Genomic DNA, 19,478 nt, shown 5'->3' with positions numbered 1-19,478 from the left:
TTAACCAAAATTTAAAAGGGAGCTAAATACAATTTTTTTTTTTTTTATTAAAAAAAAAAAAAAACATTTACTTTTACATTTTCTTTAACTGATGTGATACGCAGATCAAAAGTCATACTATGTAAGCATGAAATAATAAATACAATGTAACAATTTGTTTATACATTGTATTTACTTGATGACACCGGAAGACTATCTGCAAGTGTCATTTCACACAGGAGGGAGTGTATTCTGACAGTTCCCGCACCTCCGATGTAAAACAAGGCAATTCCCAGATGTCATTTTGACAGCCGGTAATTGCCATGAATAGCAGCAGAAGGGGGGAGCCGCGGGGCGTGAGAGATGCGCCCTAAATCTTTGTTGAAGTTTTTTAGGATACACAGTATCTCTTGCATTTAAGCACATGTGCATGGACAGTGTTGCATTCGAATGGAAAACTCTGTAACTGACCACACCAGTCCTCCTTGTGCTCGCTGTGCAACCCCCAAAGAGCTCCCTAGGGGGCGCCGCAAAGTGTAATCCACCTCTAATATCCACCAAACTAAAGATTTCCATTACAAATGGATGTTATCGCAAAAATCTAAACCATAATCTTGGCCATGTATAAAGTCCCCTTCCATGGCAAACCGAAGCTATTCCCGTCCTTCAAGGTGCTCCCTGAATAATACGGCACCCAGCGGTAGAATGGGGCGGGGCTTAGCAGAGCAGGATACCACATGCTGAGGATGGGGGGGCAGTCCCTCTGTTGTCCCATCAGCACGGCTAATAGCCCGGTGTACACCCTCCACATGGGGATTTATGGGTCTCCTCACCATCACACAGCTCCAGGCTACAGGGCCGCTCCTCCCGCTCAGGACCTTCACAGGGCAGCCCGGTTCTGGAGGGAGGGGGGTCGGTGCAGAATCGGTACCGGTTCTGGAATCCTCCCCCACACGTAGCTGAACACTCACCCCATGGTGTCCAGTCTGACCACTTCCCATCAACAGCTGTGAGATAAAAAATAACGTATTACTGAATGATGTATAAAGCTCTCCACATCCACCCCAACGTATATAGATGGGACACAGAAATGACACCAGTCCCTCCAATACCCCCCCACACCGAGTACCGCCTGATACTCACCACCACAGAGGAGCTGCGAGCAATTGGTGATCCGTCCCGAGAGGCAGGAGCTGGAGGAAGAACAGATCAAACCTTGGATTGTTACCCTGAATGTACACTAGGGGGCGCTACTGAGTGATACCACACTGTCAGCTCCCAGCACACACACGTTATAAAATGATATGCTCCAAAGTTACTAAACCCCTGCATAATACCCATCTATACCCCAGTTATTACACCCCTGCATAATACCCATCTACACCCCAGTTATTACACCCCTGCATAATACCCATCTACACCTCTGTAATGACACCCCTGCATAATACCCATCTACACCTCTGTAATGACACCCCTGCATAATACCCATCTACACCCCAGTTATTACACCCCTGCATAATACCCATCTACACCCCAGTTATTACACCCCTGCATAATACCTATCTACACCCCAGTTATTACATCCCTGCATTATACCCAGCTACACCCCAGTTATTACACCCCTGCATAATGCCCATCTACACCCCAGTCTTTACAACCCTGCATAATACCCAGCTACACCCCAGTCTTTACACCCACTGCATAATACCCATCTATACCCCAGTTATTACACCCCTGCATAATGCCCATCTACACCCCAGTCTTTACACCTCTGCATAATACCCATCTATACCCCAGTTATTACACCCCTGCATAACGCCCATCTATACTTCAGTAATTACACCCCTGCATAACGCCCATCTATACTTCAGTAATTACACCCCTGCATAATACCCATCTACATCCCAGTTATTACACCCCTGCATACTACCCATCTGCACCCCAGTTATTACACCCCTGCATACTACCCATCTGCACCCCAGTTATTACACCCCTGCATAATACCCATCTACACCCCAGTTATTTAACCCCGGCATACTACCCATCTACACCCCAGTTTTTACACCCCTGCATAATACCCATCTACACCCCAGTTATTACACCCCTGCATAATACCCATCTACACCCCAGTTATTACACCCCTGCATACTACCCATCTACACCCCAGTTATTACACCCCTGCATACTACCCATCTACACCCCAGTTATTACACCCCTGCATAATACCCATCTACATCCCAGTTATTACACCCCTGCATAACGCCCATCTACACCCCAGTTATTACACCCCTGCATAATACCCATCTACATCCCAGTTATTACACCCCTGCATAACGCCCATCTATACTTCAGTAATTACACCCCTGCATAATACCCATCTACATCCCAGTTATTACACCCCTGCATAACGCCCATCTACACCCCAGTTATTACACCCCTGCATAATACCCATCTACACCCCAGTTTTTACACCCCTGCATAACGCCCATCTATACTTCAGTAATTACACCCCTGCATAATACCCATCTACACCCCAGTAATTACACCCCTGCATAATACCCATCTACATCCCAGTTATTACACCTCTGGATAGCACCCACCAATTATTACAGTCCCTCAGCACCGTCTCTCCAGGTTGATAGAGGACTCCGTTCTCAGTACAGGGACACTGCGATGGGGGGACACAGCGATTATTCTGCAGGAGAAGAGGGACAGTCACACATGGCTCGGTATAACTCCACCCTATTAGGCACATATTACACCTTCTTTGAGAGGGTTGTTAAGGTCGGTGCACTGGCAGGGGGTCAGGGTGCCCACAGCAGAAAAAGGGCTCTAGGACCCAGCATTTCTACCAGCACTTTGGCAGGAGAAGGGCTCTAGGACCCAGTGGGGGGGGGGGGAGACACTGATGATGGGGGATGATGATGTCTGCATTGAAGGGGGCACGCTGGTCATTCTGCATTGAAAAGGGGCACGCTGGTCTCTCTGCATTGAAAGGGGGCACGCGGGTCTCTCTGCATTGAAAGGGGGCACGCTGGTCTCTCTGCATTGAAAGGGGGCACGCTGGTCATTCTGCATTGAAGGGGGCATGCTAGTCTCTCTGCATTGAAAGGGGGCACGCTGGTCTCTCTGCATTGAAAGGGGGCACGCTGGTCTCTCTGCATTGAAAGGGGGCACGCTGGTCATTCTGCATTGAAGGGGGCATGCTAGTCTCTCTGCATTGAAAGGGGGCACGCTGGTCTCTCTGCATTGAAAGGGGGCACGCTGGTCTTTCTGCATTGAAGGGGGCACGCTGGTCTCTCTGCATTGAAGGGGGCACGCTGGTCTCTCTGCATTAAAAAGGGGGCATGCTGGTCTCTCTGCATTGAAAGGGGGCACACTGGTCATTCTGCATTGAAGGGGGTACGCTGGTCTCTCTGCATTGAAAGGGGGCACGCTGGTCATTCTGCATTGAAGGGGGCATGCTGGTCTCTCTGCATTGAAAGGGGGCACGCTGGTCTCTCTGCATTGAAAGGGGGCACACTGGTCATTCTGCATTGAAGGGGTACGCTGGTCTCTCTGCATTGAAAGGGGGCACGCTGGTCTCTCTGCATTGAAGGAGGCACGCTGGTCTCTCTGCATTGAAAGGGGGCACGCTGGTCTCTCTGCATTGAAAAGGGGCACGCTGGTCTCTCTGCATTGAAAGGGGGCACGCTGGTCTCTCTGCATTGAAAGGGGGCATGCTGGTCTCTCTGCATTGAAAGGGGGCACGCTGGTCTCTCTGCATTGAAGGGGGCACGCTGGTCACTGTGCATTGAAAGGGGGCACGCTGGTCTCTCTGCATTGAAGGGGGGCATGCTGGTCTCTGTGCATTGAAAGGGGGCACGCTGGTCTCTCTGCATTGAAGGGGGGCACGCTGGTCTCTGTGCATTGAAAGGGGGCACGCTGGTCTCTCTGCATTGAAGGGGGGCATGCTGGTCTCTGTGCATTGAAAGGGGGCACGCTGGTCTCTCTGCATTGAAGGGGGGCATGCTGGTCTCTGTGCATTGAAAGGGGGCACGCTGGTCTCTCTGCATTGAATGGGGGCACGCTGGTCTCTCTGCATTGAAGGGGGCACGCTGGTCTCTCTGCATTGAAGGGGGCACGCTGGTCATTCTGCATTGAAGGGGGCACGCTGGTCTCTGTGCATTGAAAGGAGGCACGCCGGTATCTCTGCATTGAAGGGGGCACGCTGATCTCTGTGCATTGAAAGGGGGCACGCTGGTCTCTCTGCATTGAAAGGGGGGCACACTATACCTTGATTACTGAAGGCTTCTTTCACCTGTCTTGTCTCCATTCCAGGCTTTGACCCTTGGCTTGTTCCTGTGACCCCATTTCTGCCTGATGCTCCGTGATTGACCCCCGGTTGCTCTTTTGACTCTTGTCCTGCCAGGATACCAGTGTGTGACCCCAGCTGACTCCTGACCCTGCTTGTTGCTTTCTCCTGGCTGACCTTCTGTGCCTGACTTCTGGCCTGGTTCCTGACTTCGCTGTTGGCTCTTCCTGCTGCCAAGTTTCCCCCGGTACTCCTGAGGGACTCCTGCCCAGCAGTGCATCCTCCTCGCCAGCCATCATCCAGCAGACATTTCTTCACCTCCGCCTGTCACAGCTGGCAACCCCTGCCTCCACGAGCATAGCCCTCCCTGTTACCACCTTCAGGGGTGCTCTGCACTTAGCCACAAGGGTGGCCCTCTCAGTACTTCGGCCTCCAACCAGGAACGTGACACAGGGTGGTAGATGTTTTCTGCCCTGGGCATATCAGGGGTGTCACCAGACCATTATCACCCAGGCATGCCCCCCATGTCTACTACTCAGTGCCTAGGGTCTGGTCTGTCTACACCTGGTGAGAGTGAAGGAGGCCCTGAGTAGATCAGTCCTCTACCCAACAGTCCCAGCATAGTTCCACCACCCGTTGTCTCCCTCCCCCATGTTTCATGTACTCGGAGGAAGAACCGGAAGTTATCTGGACTGATCTATGACAAGCAGTTCCGTTCTTTCCTCCACCCAGATTTGTAAGGCTCCTGCCAGAGATCTGTAGAAAGGGGATCTGTTGGGGAATCTCCTTGTAGTACAGAATGAGGTAAAATTAAAGTTCCATCACCCCCATCCCAAGAAACCCCCCCATCCTCCCCACACCATGGTACTTACCAATAGAAGCGCCCCACTCTGGCAGTAGCAGCCTTGCTGGCACGTCCTGTTGTCTCCTTCATTATCCAGATGAGCGCAGGAGGCGGGGCCATCACTGCACTCCTTCCACACCTTCCCATCTGGACAGATCCCGGGATCCCCTCCTGTAAGGTGGACAATGAGAGGATCTAGAATGACTCTTCTACAAATACCATCACCATACACCATCATGCCAAGCCACTCCACAAAGGATAAGAATAGATTAGGGATGCACCGAATAATCGGCGGCCGAACATTATTCGGCCGAAAATAGCAAAAATAGCACTTTCGGTGTTCGGCCGAATAAGTCAAAAGGCCGAATAATTTTGTGCCGAACAATAGGGCTGAACGATAGTCGATATGATATCGACTATTGTTCTGTGTGGCCGTAGGCGATATTCATATCGCCGAGGTCATGATATTTACATAGGCAGGGGGAAGGGACTCGGAGGAGGACTCACAGACTTCCGTGAAGCCGGGACACTTCAGCGGTGAGCATACATACATTACTCACTCGTGCACTGCAGCCGCCCCACACATTCAGTGAGTCTTACTCTCCTCCCTAGTTTTTTCAATGGCACATTCAGGGAGCCAATCAAGCCGTGATTAGCTGCACAGCGAACCAATCACGTGTGCCTGTCTGTCACTGTATAATCTGATCGAGTCTACACTGACACTGACTGACTGTCACTGAGTAATTGATGTTACCACATTAACCCTGACCTGCCCAGTGCCCTGTATCTGCAATTAAAATTTACAAGGCTGCCTGCATGCTTCCTGATTTCCATTCCCAGCATCCTTCCCAATCCCTACAGTGTCACTAACATTAACCCTATGGTACAAGGCTGCAGTGTGCACTGAATCCCATTCCCTACAGTAACATTTAGGGAGAGAGAGAGACATGAGAGGACAAGAGAGAGAGAGAGAGACATGAGAGGACAAGAGAGAGAGAGAGTGAGAGGACAAGAGAGAGAGAGAGTGAGAGGACAAGAGAGAGAGAGAGAGAGAGAGACATGAGAGGACAAGAGAGAGAGAGAGAGAGACATGAGAGGACAAGAGAGAGGACAAAAAATTGGCAAAATAAATGGAAAAAATGCGAAACACCGCATTCGGTATTCGGCCTTCGGCCTTCGGCCAAACATTTCATTATTATTCGGCTTCGGCTTCGGCCAAGAATTTCATTTCGGTGCATCCCTAGAATAGATCCAAGGATCCCCTTCCCTAAAAACTAAAATAGATCCAAGGATCCACTCCACATAGTACTAGAATCAACACATACAGGGATCAACACCACATAAAGCTAGAGCAGATCTTGGGATCTCCTCACAGGCCTAGAACTGATCTAGGGATCTACTCCACCATGAAACCAGAAAAGATCCAGGAATCAACTGCACACAATCTAGAACAGATCCAGGGATGCTCTTTTGTAAACAGGACAATGAGAAGATCCATAATGGCTCTTCTACACCAGGACTTACCACCACCATACATTCGCCATACATCTGCCATACCACCACCATACATCTGCCATACATCTACTATACCACCACCATACATCTGCCATACCACCACCATACAACCACCATACCTCTACTATACCACCACCATACATCCATCATACATCCGCCATACCTCTACTATACCACCACCATACATCCACCATACCTCTACTATACCACCACCATACATCCATCATACATCCGCCATACCTCTACTATACCACCACCATACATCTGCCATACCGCAACCATACATCTGCCATACCTCTACTATACCACCACCATACATCTGCCATACCACCACCATACATCTGCCATACCTCTACTATACCACCACCATACATCTGCCATACCACCACCATACATCCACCATACTACCTCCATACATCCACCATATCACCACCATGCTAACACTATACATCCACCATACCACCACCCTACATCCACCCCCATACATCCACCATATCACCACCATACTAACACTATACACCCACCATACCACCTCCATACATCCACCATACTAACACTATACCTCCACCATACCACCACCATACATCCACCATACCACCTCCATACATCCACCATATCACCACCATACTAACACTATACCTCCACCATACCACCACCATACATCCACCATACCACCTCCATACATCCACCATATCACCACCATACTAACACTATACATCCACCATACCACCCTACATCTGCCATACCACCTCCATACATCCACCATATCACCACCATACTAACACTATACATCCACCATACCACCCTACATCTGCCATACCACCTCCATACATCCACCATACCACCACTATGCTACCACCACACATCACCAAACAAAACCACATCACATACTGAAGGTAAAAAATAGGACCAAGGATCCACTTCACATAAAACTAGAATAAACAAATACAGGGACCCATGGCACATAAAGCTAGAGCAGATCTGGGGAACTGATCTAGGGATCTACTCCACATGAAACCAGAACAGATCCAGGGATCCTCTCCTGTAAGGAGGATAATTATAAGATCCAGAATAACTCTTCTACACCAGGACATACAACCACCATACATCACCAAACCAAGGCACGTCACATAGGATAAAAAAAGAACCAAGGATCCACTTCACAAAAACTATAATAGATCTGGGGAATCCACTCCACATAGAATTAATAAAAGATAAAACCAGGGATCCACACCACATAAAGCAAGAGCAGATCTAGGTATCTACTCCACACAGAGCCAGAACTGATTCAGGGATCTTCTCCACATGAAACCATAAAAGATCCAGGGATTAACTGCCCATAATATAGGAACAGGTCTCCAGATCTGCCTTAAACAGAACTAGAAAAATATCCATAGATCCATAGAACTAAAACAAATCCAGACTCCATTGAACTAGAGGAACATCAAAAGTCTACAGACTCTACACAATAGTAGATCAGATCCAGGGATCCACATGCGCTCAGTTATAACACAGAAATTCCCAGAACACGCACCCCGGATCGGAATACAATCTTCTTACCAGAACACGGTTGGAGGTTACAGGTGGAGAATTCAATGCGGCGCAGAACGACACTGACGCGGCTGCGGTTCCGGTATCCTCCACCGCAGGGCACGGAACATTCTGACCAGGGACCCCAGTCCCCAGCGGAGCCTGAGAAGAAGGGAGAGATTATCCGGCATTACTGGAGAAAAGCTGAGGGATAGTCATGTCTGGAGGATCTATGCCTGACCCACCTTTACAGGGCTGTAAACTGCAAAACTCAATGGCCACACCGGACCCCTCACATTCCCGACCTCCGAACGAGGCGGCTGGGTTGGTCCCCGATCGGTAGCGTCGTCTGGTGCCAACATTACAGGAACGGCTGCAGGAGCTCCACGAGGTCCAATCACTCCACCCACAATCCACTGTGACATAAACGGAGAGGGGGTGAGGAATGGGGTGTAACGTAGACACATTGGCTAGATGTGCATTTCTTTTCTTTTTTTCTGAGCCACAACAGACTTTATTGGCACTAAAAATGGTCAACTCAGATGTGTCCTTCCTCGCCAGACCTGACTCCACCACTGACGCATTTCACCCACAATATGGCAAACAAAATGCGTCAGTGGCATCATGTATGGCGGGGAACAACACAATCTCATTAATCACAGGAGCATGGAGGGGAAGAATATGCTGGTTGTTGTAGTGCTCCCACCTACTGGGCTGACCTTTGACCCTAAAGGAGTTTCAGTCCTATCAGACAGATAGTAGTCCTCACCTGGACATGGAGCTGCACTGCAGACCATCTCACCGGACACACAGGTGCTGCAAACACAAGAGATGTTAGAGAAGCCCTGAACTGAGGATGAAGTATCATGGGGGGGCATGGAGTACACAACATCTATAACACAACAGGAAGGTCACAGTTACCAGTTGTTGCAGGCATCCAGCGTCACGTTCTCCCCAGGCTGGTAGAGCCCCCCCTGGTGGTAACAGGAGCATTCAGTCTGCGGTACACAGCTGTTGTTCTGTAGGAAGAGCCCCTCAGGGCAGTAACAGCCTTCGTAGCAGGTGGAGGCACACTCCACCTGGGCAGCCTGGTCCAGACACAGGCGAGGACACGCCCCCCTGGTGCCACGACACTCCTCCGGGGTCTGATAGATCATATTGGGTGGGCAGAGATCTGGAGGAAAGAAAAGAAGAGGCCAAACAAACAGGGCCAAATTAATATTGCTACTGAATGTGGAATTCTGAGAGCAGCCAGAACCATCCTCCATATCCGCCGTAAACCCAATCAAAGAGACAACCACACCCCCTGGCCCCCGGAAATCCCACTGGGAACCAGGGCCAGGGCAAGGGTGCTTCATGGGAAGGAGGTGCAAAAAGTGGGGCGCGGGGCTCTACTACTGACCCTGGGCACCCAAAGACCGTGTCTGTTAGAAAACGCTAATTGGCTAATGCGCATGCGCAAATTAGCGCCTGGATAATACGCATTAGCCAATGCGCATACGCATTCGCTAACGTGCGTGACCCCACGCACATTATGCGTTCTCACGTTCTCACACGTTGACCCGGACGTTTTGGCACCAAAGAAGGCCTATTTAAAGGCAGCTGGTGCATTTGCACTTTGCTGTTTTGTCTTCAGCTCTCCTGTATTCCTGAACCTGCATCCTGTTGATTCCTGTCTGATAAATGTTGACCTTTGGCTCGTCCCTGACCTCGCTTGTTTGCTGCCTGTCCTGACCCCGGCTCGTTTTGACTACTCTTCTGGATTCTCCTTGTCGGCTCATCCATCTTCGGACTTTGACTGCTTACCCTCTGGTGGAGCGACCCTGGGGATCGCGACCTGGTATCCACCTGCAGCCAAATCCATCCTCACCATCAGAGGCTCTGGTGAAGACCGGTGGATGCTTAGACCCCGCACCTCAGGCTAGCCTGTGCTACTCACCTTGGGTTTCCATCCAAGCTCCGCCCACCGGCAACGGTAAGCCTTCTCTGCACCACAGGCTTCCACCAGCCTCATAACAATGTCCCAGTGACACCTGGCATCACTCACCTCTGCAAGGCTGTGTGTTACACTCCCTGGTCTGGATCTGTGGCCCCCGACATTCGGGGCCCCCATGCAATGGCGAAGGGTTAGAACATGAGCGGTTTCGGGTCTGAATTCCAGAGTCGCAGGTGGCGGTACACTCTGTCCAGGAGCTCCAGGAGGACCAGCCGCCAACAACTGTATTGGAGAGAGTCAGAGCATCAATGTCACATATCACTTCCAGACAGGATAAGCATTGGAGGAGCAGGACCCCAAATTTTACAGATCACCCAATCCCTCCTCCACAGTACATCTCAGATATTGTACTTACCGGGACACAGCGGCGTGTCACACGGCTCCTCCTGGACAGACTCCCCAACACACAGAGGGCCAGAGGAGGACAGCGTGCTGTTACAATGCCGGAATCTTCTCCGCACCCCAATATTTTCCACATCATAGAAGCACGTTCTAGAGCATGGCGACCACGGGGTCCAATCACTCCAGAATTGGTCTGTCTCTGATGATCCAAGAGAAGAGAAGAAAGATGGGGGGGGGGGGGTGCACAGAGAGGAGGGGAAAGGAAGAGAAAAGTTGAGAAGGGGAAACCATAGAGAGGAGAGAGAGGAGAGAGAGGGGGAAGACACCGATATAAAGACCATTATGGTGACCACATAGAAAAAACGTTATCATAAGCAGAAGATTGGCGGCCTACAAACACATAGAACCCCCACATTCTGCTATCTGTAGATTGTATGAGAGGGAAAAGATCAACATTTCTATGATTATAATGTATTTCATATTCCACTTTACACTGCTGTAAAAATATAGACCCCCAAGGATAAATAACACCCATAGACCCACATAGGGGAAATACCACCCACAGACCCCCAAGGATAAATACCACCCACAGACCCGCATAGGAGAAATACCACCCACAGACCCGCATTGAAGAAATACCACCCATAGACCCATAAAAGGGAAACACCACACATAGATCCATATAGGATAAATACCACCCATAGACCCATATAGGAGAAATACCACCCATAGACCCATATAGGAGAATACCACCCATAGGTCCATATAGGAGAAATACCACCCATAGACCCAAATAGGATAAATACCACCCATAGGTCCATATAGGAGAAATACAACCAATAGTCCCATATAGGAGAAATACCACCCATAGTCTCATATAGGAGAAACATCACCCACAGACCCGCATAGGAGAAATACCCCCCACAGATCCGCATAGGAGAAATACCACCCATAGACCCATAAAAGGCAAACACCACCCATAGATCCATAGGAGGATAAATACCACCCATAGACCCATATAGGAGAAACATCACCCATAGATCCATAAGGGATAAATACCACCCATAGACCCATATAGGAGTAACATCACCCATATAGGAGAAATACCACCCATGGACCCATGTAGGAGAAATACCACCCATAGACCCATGTAGGAGAAACATCACCCATAGATCCATATGGGATAAATACCACCCATAGAACCATATAGGAGAAATACACCACCCATAGACCCATATAGGAGTAACATCACCCATAGACCCATATAGGAGAAATACCACCCATAGACCCATGTAGGAGAAATACCACCCATAGACCCATATAGGAGAAACATCACCCATGGATCCATATGGGATAAATACCACCCATAGACCCATATAGGAGAAATACCACCCATAAACCCATATAGGAGAAACACCACCCATGGATCCATATAGGGTGAATATCACTCATAGACCCAAAATAGGAGAAACACCACCCATAGATCCATATAGAAGAAATACCACCCATAGTCCCGTATAGGAGAAATACAACCCATAGTCCCATATAGGAAAAATACCACCCATGTAGGAGAAATACCACCCATAGTCCCATATAGGAGAAATACTACCCATAGTCCTATATAGGAGAAATAACATCCATAGACCAATATAGGAGAAATACCACCCATATTGGAAAATTATGACCTATAGACCCATATAGGAGAAATACCACCCATAGATCTATATAGGGGAAATACCACCCATAGACCCATCCAGTGACGAGACAAGGTCATCCAGCGACCAGGGCAAAGATGCCAAACTGTACCCCTACCTTAGGGTAAGCAGTTGTGTCGGTGTCGCTGTTACTACTCCTGTCAGCCTTGTAACAGAAACAACTAGCACAGAGTGCCCCCATCATTGCAATAAACCATTGCGCCCAGAGCAGTCATCCTTCCTGCCCACCCCTTGTCTCAGCCTTGGACCAATCATCCATAATTAGTGAGGGAATTGCAGTAAACGGGAACAATAAGCAATTACAATCCCAATCTGTAAATTGGAGTCTCCTCATGTCCTACCATTGGCACATGGAGTGTAACACTCTCGGACGTCCCGCGTGTCCCCCTCACAGGGAGCGCCACCATTAGCACTGGGAGGATTCGATGGAGATCTGGAGAGAAAGAGAGGAGAGTGATCTGTCATTCATTCCGCCTTGTGGGGAGGAAAAGGGCGTATTGACTGTTACAGTTCATTTTGGGGGTCCTGAAATGGCTATTTGGTTCATGTATGAAAGAACCGCCTGAAGGCTTTGCATGTCAGGACTGCTTTATACCACCAGTCCTGTATTGTATATTATAATACTGGTCCTCTAAAAATGGTACCAGGGTGACGGCGGCAGCTGCATATCATCCCGGTACAACCACCATAAGTTCAGTGACGTATGGGTACATCGCTGGTTGTTAAGTGGATAGTATAATAGGATATTTGTTCTAACCAAATCTTGGGGTCCATTGAGGGACACGGGAAGTCTTTCACCTTTGGGTTATCCCACTGAGGGACACGGGAAGTCTTTCCCCTTTGGGTTATCCCACTGAGGGACACGGGAAGTCTTTCACCTTTGGGTTATCACACTGAGGGACACGGGAAGTCTTTCACCTTTGGGTTATCACACTGAGGGACACGGGAAGTCTTTCACCTTTAGGTTATCCCACTGAGGGACACGGAAGTCTTTCACCTTTAGGTTATCCCACTGAGGGACACGGAAGTCTTTCACCTTTGGGTTATCCTATTGAGGGACACGGGAAGTCTTTCACCTTTGGGTATTCCCACTGAGGGACACGGGAAGTCTTTCACCTTTAGGTTATCCCACTGAGAGACACGGGAAGTCTTTCAGCTTTGGGTTATTCCACTGAGGGACACGGGAAGTCTTTCACCTTTGGGTTATTCCACTGAGGGACACGGGAAGTCTTTCACCTTTGGGTTATCCCACTGAGGGACACAGGAAGTCTTTCACCTTTGGGTTATCCCACTAAGGGTCACGGGAAGTCTTTCACCTTTGGGTTATCCCACTAAGGGTCACGGGAAGTCTTTCACCTTTGGGTTATCACACTGAGGGACACGGGAAGTCTTTCACCTTTGGGTTATCCCACTGAGGGACACGGGAAGTCTTTCACCTTTGGGTTATCCCACTAAGGGTCACGGGAAGTCTTTCACCTTTGGGTTATCCCACTGAGGGACACGGGAAGTCTTTCACCTTTGGGTTATCACACTGAGGGACACAGGAAGTCTTTCACCTTTGGGTTATCACACTGAGGGACACGGGAAGTCTTTCACCTTTGGGTTATCCTATTGAGGGACACGGGAAGTCTTTCACCTTTGGGTATTCCCACTGAGGGACACGGGAAGTCTTTCATCTTTGGGTTATCACACTGAGGGACACGGGAAGTCTTTCACCTTTGGGTTTTCCTGGCGGCTACAGGAGAATTAGATGCTGGCAAACAAAAAATTGTCGGCATACCGGCATGCCTCAGTTTTATAGAAAAACACTACCAAGAGCGTTATCACCAATACAGAGAGGGGGGACCTGCGACCCTCAATGGACTACAAGCAGTGGTGTATTTTGGTTTCGTGCTGCCCTAGGTCAGACTAAAATCGGGCACCCCCCCTAATCTAAATTTGTCCCACCTCGGCCGAGTATACTGTTTTTGTCTTAATGTCTGATGACGAAGCTGCAGACATTCACAGTGAAGAGTCGTGGCTTCCTCGTCAGACCCTAAGACAAGATTCATCTTGGGCCATATACACCCAACGGCCACTTTATTAAGTCCACCTGTTCAATTGCTTATTAACACAAATTGCTAATCGGCCAATCACATGGCAGCAACTCAATGCATTTAGGCATCTAGACGTGGTGAAGAAAACTTGCTAAAATAAAAAAAAAGATGGGGTAAAGAACAGGACCTGCCACCGAGAGCAGTGTTGTAGAGATGGCTTCCAACGGCCTATGGTTGGGTCCTTAAAGACAGGTGCATCCTTCACAAGTATGGTGGCTTTCCAGTATGGTTGGGCCTGTATAGTGGTTTTCTGGTATGGTGTGGCCAGTATGGAGGCTTTCCAGTATGATGGCTTTCCAGTATGATCTGGCCAGTATGATGGCTTTCCAGTATGGTTGGGCCAATATAATGGTTTTCCGGTATGGTTGGGCCAATATAGTGATTTTCCGGTATGGTGGGGCCAGTATGGTAGTTTTCCAGTATTTCCTATCACATGGCAAGAACTTAATGCATTTAGGCATCTAGACGTGGTGAAGAAGACTTTGCTGAAATTAATTCACACCAAAGATGGGGTAAAGAACAGGTCCTGCCACTAAGAGCAGTGTTGTAGAGATGGCTTCCAACGGCTTATTGTTGGGTCCTTAAAGACAGGTGCATCTTTCACAAGTATGGTGGCTTTACAGTTTGGTTGGACCAGTATAGTGGTTTCCCAGTATGGTGTGGCCAGTATGGAGGCTTTCCAGTATGATGGGTCCAGTATGATGGCTTTCCAGTATGATGGGTCCAGTATGATGGCTTTCCAGTATGATGGCTTTCCAGTATGATGGGGCCAATATAGTGGTTTTACGGTATGGTGGGGCCAGTATGGTGGTTTTCCAGTATTTCCAATCACATGGCAGCAACTCAATGCATTTATGCATCTAGACGTGGTGAAGAAGACTTTGCTGAAGTAAATTCACACCAAACATGGGGTAAAGAACAGATCCTGCCACTAAGAGCAGTGTTGTAGAGATGGCTTCCAACACCTTATTGTTGGGTTTTTAAAGACAGGTGCATCCTTCACAAGTATGGCGGTTTTCCAGTATGGAGGGACCAGTATGGAGGCTTTCCAGTATGGCTGGGCCAGTATGGTGGTTTTCCAGTATGGTGGGACCAGTATGGAGGCTTTCCAGTATGGTGGGGCCAGTATGATGGCTTTCCAGTATGGTGGGGCCAGTATGATGGCTTTCCAGTATGGGGGGGCCCTGTCAGTTTCATGGTAGGGATAGCCCACTTTTATACAAAATCCTCTCAAAGTGGGTGCAAGGCTAATAAGCATTGTTAGGGTGTTTCAAACCTTTGTAGGAAGAGTTGGAAGAATGGGTGCAATGGGAAGGTCTTTGAGGTCTTAGGGTCTCTAAACACCCAAAACTCCAAACTGTACTGATAGAAGCAAAAGGTTTCTCCTTTCGGTTCCTCTAGTTTCAGTGTAGAGTAAACCATATCGATAAGAGCCAAAACAGTCCCTTTATATTGGGAGTAATAGCGGAAGACTCCAAATCTTCCAGGATACATTCCTCTGGCAAAGACTGGACTGACTCACAATCAGAGTCTCTGCAGATGACGGTTCAGAGCCGCTAAGGCCTCGGATAACTCATATTCACTCACCGGCCCCTTTATTAGGTACACCTTGCTAGTAGCGGGTTGGACCCCCTTTTGCCTTCATTGCTGGTGGCAGAGATACAACAAGGTGTGGGAAGCGTTCATGATGCCAATCTCCCGTTCCACCACCAAAGGGTCTCTATTGGATGAGATGTGGGGAGTGTGGAGGCCATTGGAGGACAGTGACCTCATTGTCATGGTGAAGAAACCAGTGGGGAGATGATTGGAGCTTTGTGACATGGTGCATTATCCTGCTGGGAGGAGCCATCAGAAGATGGGAGGAGCCATCAGAAGATGGGGACACTGCAGTCATAAAGGGATGGACATGGTCAGCAACAATACTCAGGTAGGGGGTGGGGTTTAAGCCATGCTCAACTGGTACTAAGGGGTCCAAAGTGTGCCAAGAAAATATCCCCCACACCAATATGCCACCACCACCAGCCTAAACCGTTGATCCCTAACCCCCCCCCCCACCCACCCACCATTACACCACCATCACCAGCCTGAACCGTTACCCCTGACCCCCCCCCCCCCCACACCATTACACCACCATCACCAGCCTGAACCGTTACCCCTGACCCCCCCCCCACACCATTACACCACCATCACCAGCCTGAACCATTACCCCTGACCCCCCTCCCCCCACCATTACACCACCACCACCAGCCTTAACTGGTGATACAAGGCAGGAAGGATCCTGACCCCACCACCATCTGAATGTCGCAGCTGAAATCCAGACTCAGCAGACCAGGCAACGTTTTTCCAATCTTCTATTGTCCAATTTTGGTGACCTGTGCCAATTGTAGCCTCAGTTTCCTGTTCGAAGCTGACAGGAGTGGCACCCGGTGTGGTCTTCTGCTGCTGTTGACCATGTGCTTCAAGGTTGGATGTGCATTGAGAGATGGTATTCTGCATACCTTGGGTGTAACGAGTGGTTATTTGAGTTACTGTTGCCTTTTTATCATCTGGAACCAGTCTGCCCATTCTCCTCTGACCTCAACAAGGCATTTTCCTCCACACAACTGCCGCTCACTGGATATTTTGTCTTTTTCCCGCCATTCTCAGTAATCCCGAGAGATCCCAGAAATACTCAGACCGGCCCATCTGCCACCAACACTTCAATCCCCTTTCTTCCCCATTCTGATGTTCGGTTTGAACTTCAGCAAGTCATCTTCACCACGTCTACATACCTAAATGCATTGAGTTGCTGCCATGTGATTGGCTGTTTAACAATTTCTGTTACCAAGCAATTGAACAGGTGTGCCTAATAAAGAGGCCGGTGAGTCCACATAATCTGTGGGGGAAGGCGCTGGAGGTTGGCCCCTGTGGTCCGATCTGGCAAATAACTGGGTGGTTTGGGCCACAAAGTCCTGCATGACTGCAGTTCTAAAGAGGACTCCAATGATGGAAAAGACCCCGGGAGCAGAGGGCAACAAGAGAAGGCAGGCTGCCAGCCCTGGAGTCGTTAGTAGAGTGTGAGCTGGAGGCACCTATTTCCCCAATGTCTACATTATGGTGGTAAGGCAACCTAAGGCTCGGGGTACCAGGCAAGGCCTCAGGTACTTACAAAACCCAAACAGCTCTGAGTTGGACGGCTGGAGGTTTCTAAAGTCACTGTAGGCAGGAAGCAGGAAGGGACTGAAGATCAGAGATCCACACAGCCCAGAAGCAGCAGCAAGGAGATGCCTCCTCAATGCTGTATGGCAAGAAAGTGGGGACCATGCTTGGGGCCGACTCAGAGGATCACTTGGTCTGTTTTCTGCCATCACTCCTCAATGTTTCTATGACCAATGTGAAGAAGGTAGCTCCTGATGCCTCTTCAGAGACAGGGTGAGGTGAAGCTCCTGATGCCTCTTCAGAGACAGGGTAAGGTGAAGCTCCTGATGCCTCTTCAGAGACAGGGTGAGGTGAAGCTCCTGATGCCTCTTCAGAGACAGGGTAAGGTGAAGCTCCTGATGCCTCTTCAGAGACAGGGTGAGGTGAAGCTCCCGATGCCTCTTCAGAGACAGGGTAAGGTGATGCTCCCCATGCCTCTTCAGAGACAGGGTAAGGTGAAGCTCCCCATGCCTCTTCAGAGACAGGGTAAGGTGAAGCTCCCGATGCCTCTTTAGAGACAGGGTAAGGTGAAGCTCCTGATGCCTCTTCAGAGACAGGGTTAGGTGAAGCTCCTGATGCCTCTTCAGAGACAGGGTGAGGTGAAGCTCCCGATGCCTCTTCAGAGACAGGGTAAGGTGATGCTCCCCATGCCTCTTCAGAGACAGGGTAAGGTGAAGCTCCCCATGCCTCTTCAGAGACAGGGTAAGGTGAACCTCCCAATGCCTCTTTAGAGACAGGGTAAGGTGAAGCTCCCGATGCCTCTTCAGAGACTGAGTAAGGTCAAGCTCCTGATGCCTCTTCAGAGACAGGGTAAGGTGATGCTCCTGATGCCTCTTCAGAGACTGAGTAAGGTCAAGCTCCTGATGCCTCTTCAGAGACAGGGTAAGGTGAAGCTCCTGATGCCTCTTCAGAGACAGGGTAAGGTGAAGCTCCCGATGCCTCTTCAGAGACAGGGTAAGGTGATGCTCCTGATGCCTCTTCAGAGAAAGGGTAAGGTGAAGCTCCGGATGGCTCTTCAGAGACAGGGTAAGGTGAAGCTCCTGATGCCTCTTCAGAGACAGGGTAAGGTGAAGCTCCCGATGCCTCTTCAGAGACAAGGTAAGGTGAAGCTCCCAATGCCTCTTCAGAGACAGGGTAAGGTGAAGCTCCCGATGCCTCTTCAGAGACAGGGTAAGGTGAAGCTCCCGATGCCTCTTCAGAGACTGGGTAAGGTGAAGCTCCCGATGCCTCTTCAGAGACAGGGTAAGGTGAAGCTCCCGATGCCTCTTCAGAGACGGTAAGGTGAAGCTCCCGATGCCTCTTCAGAGACAGGGTAAGGTGATGCTCCCGATGCCTCTTCAGAGACAGGGTAAGGTGAAGCTCCCGAAGCCTCTTCAGAGACAGGGTAAGGTGAAGCTCCCAATGCCTCTTCAGAGACAGGGTAAGGTGATGCTCCTGATGCTTCTTCAGAGACAGGGTAAGGTGAAGCTCCCAATGCCTCTTCAGAGACAGGGTAAGGTGAAGCTCCGGAAGCCTCTTCAGAGACAGGGTAAGGTGAAGTTCCCGATGCCTCTTCAGAGACAGGGTAAGGTGAAGCTCCCGATGCCTCTTCAGAGACAGGGTAAGGTGAAGCTCCTGATGTCTCTTCAGAGACAGGGTAAGGTGAAGCTCCTGATGCCTCTTCAGAGACAGGGTAAGGTGAAGCTCCCGATGCCTCTTCAGAGACAGGGTAATGTGAAGCTCCTGATGTCTCTTCAGAGACAGGGTAAGGTGAAGCTCCCGATGCCTCTTCAGAGACAGGGTAAGGTGAAGCTCCTGATGTCTCTTCAGAGACAGGGTAAGGTGAAGCTCCCGATGCCTCTTCAGAGACAGGGTAAGGTGAAGCTCCTGATGCCTCTTCAGAGACAGGGTAAGGTGAAGCTCCCGATGCCTCTTAAGAGACAGGGTAAGGTGAAGCTCCCGATGCCTCTTAAGAGACAGGGTAAGGTGACGCTCCTGATGCCTCTTCAGA

The 19,478-nt window shown here is 49.6% G+C and overlaps 1 protein-coding gene across 1 annotated transcript in view; it reads right to left on the bottom strand.

Moving 5' to 3' along the window:
* LOC309556619 (SCO-spondin-like) overlaps window positions 1-19,478 on the bottom strand; it is a 204,513-nt gene that overhangs the window by 72,680 nt on the left and 112,355 nt on the right. The window contains exons 62-72 of the mRNA XM_082259053.1: window positions 12,557-12,648; window positions 10,514-10,699; window positions 10,210-10,380; window positions 9,084-9,336; window positions 8,932-8,978; window positions 8,408-8,578; window positions 8,193-8,324; window positions 5,146-5,288; window positions 2,580-2,674; window positions 1,123-1,172; window positions 813-986 (exon numbers count right to left, since the gene is read on the bottom strand). Of these exons, the coding sequence (XP_082115179.1) occupies window positions 813-986; window positions 1,123-1,172; window positions 2,580-2,674; window positions 5,146-5,288; window positions 8,193-8,324; window positions 8,408-8,578; window positions 8,932-8,978; window positions 9,084-9,336; window positions 10,210-10,380; window positions 10,514-10,699; window positions 12,557-12,648 (1,514 nt within the window). The remainder of the gene's footprint in view (window positions 1-812; window positions 987-1,122; window positions 1,173-2,579; window positions 2,675-5,145; window positions 5,289-8,192; window positions 8,325-8,407; window positions 8,579-8,931; window positions 8,979-9,083; window positions 9,337-10,209; window positions 10,381-10,513; window positions 10,700-12,556; window positions 12,649-19,478) is intronic.

This window comes from Pelophylax lessonae (assembly GCF_965119305.1).
Source record: "Pelophylax lessonae genome assembly, chromosome: 5".
Taxonomy (NCBI): domain Eukaryota; kingdom Metazoa; phylum Chordata; class Amphibia; order Anura; family Ranidae; genus Pelophylax; species Pelophylax lessonae.
Note: the sequence above shows the minus strand (reverse complement) of the source record. Positions and strands in the feature narration are given on the sequence as shown.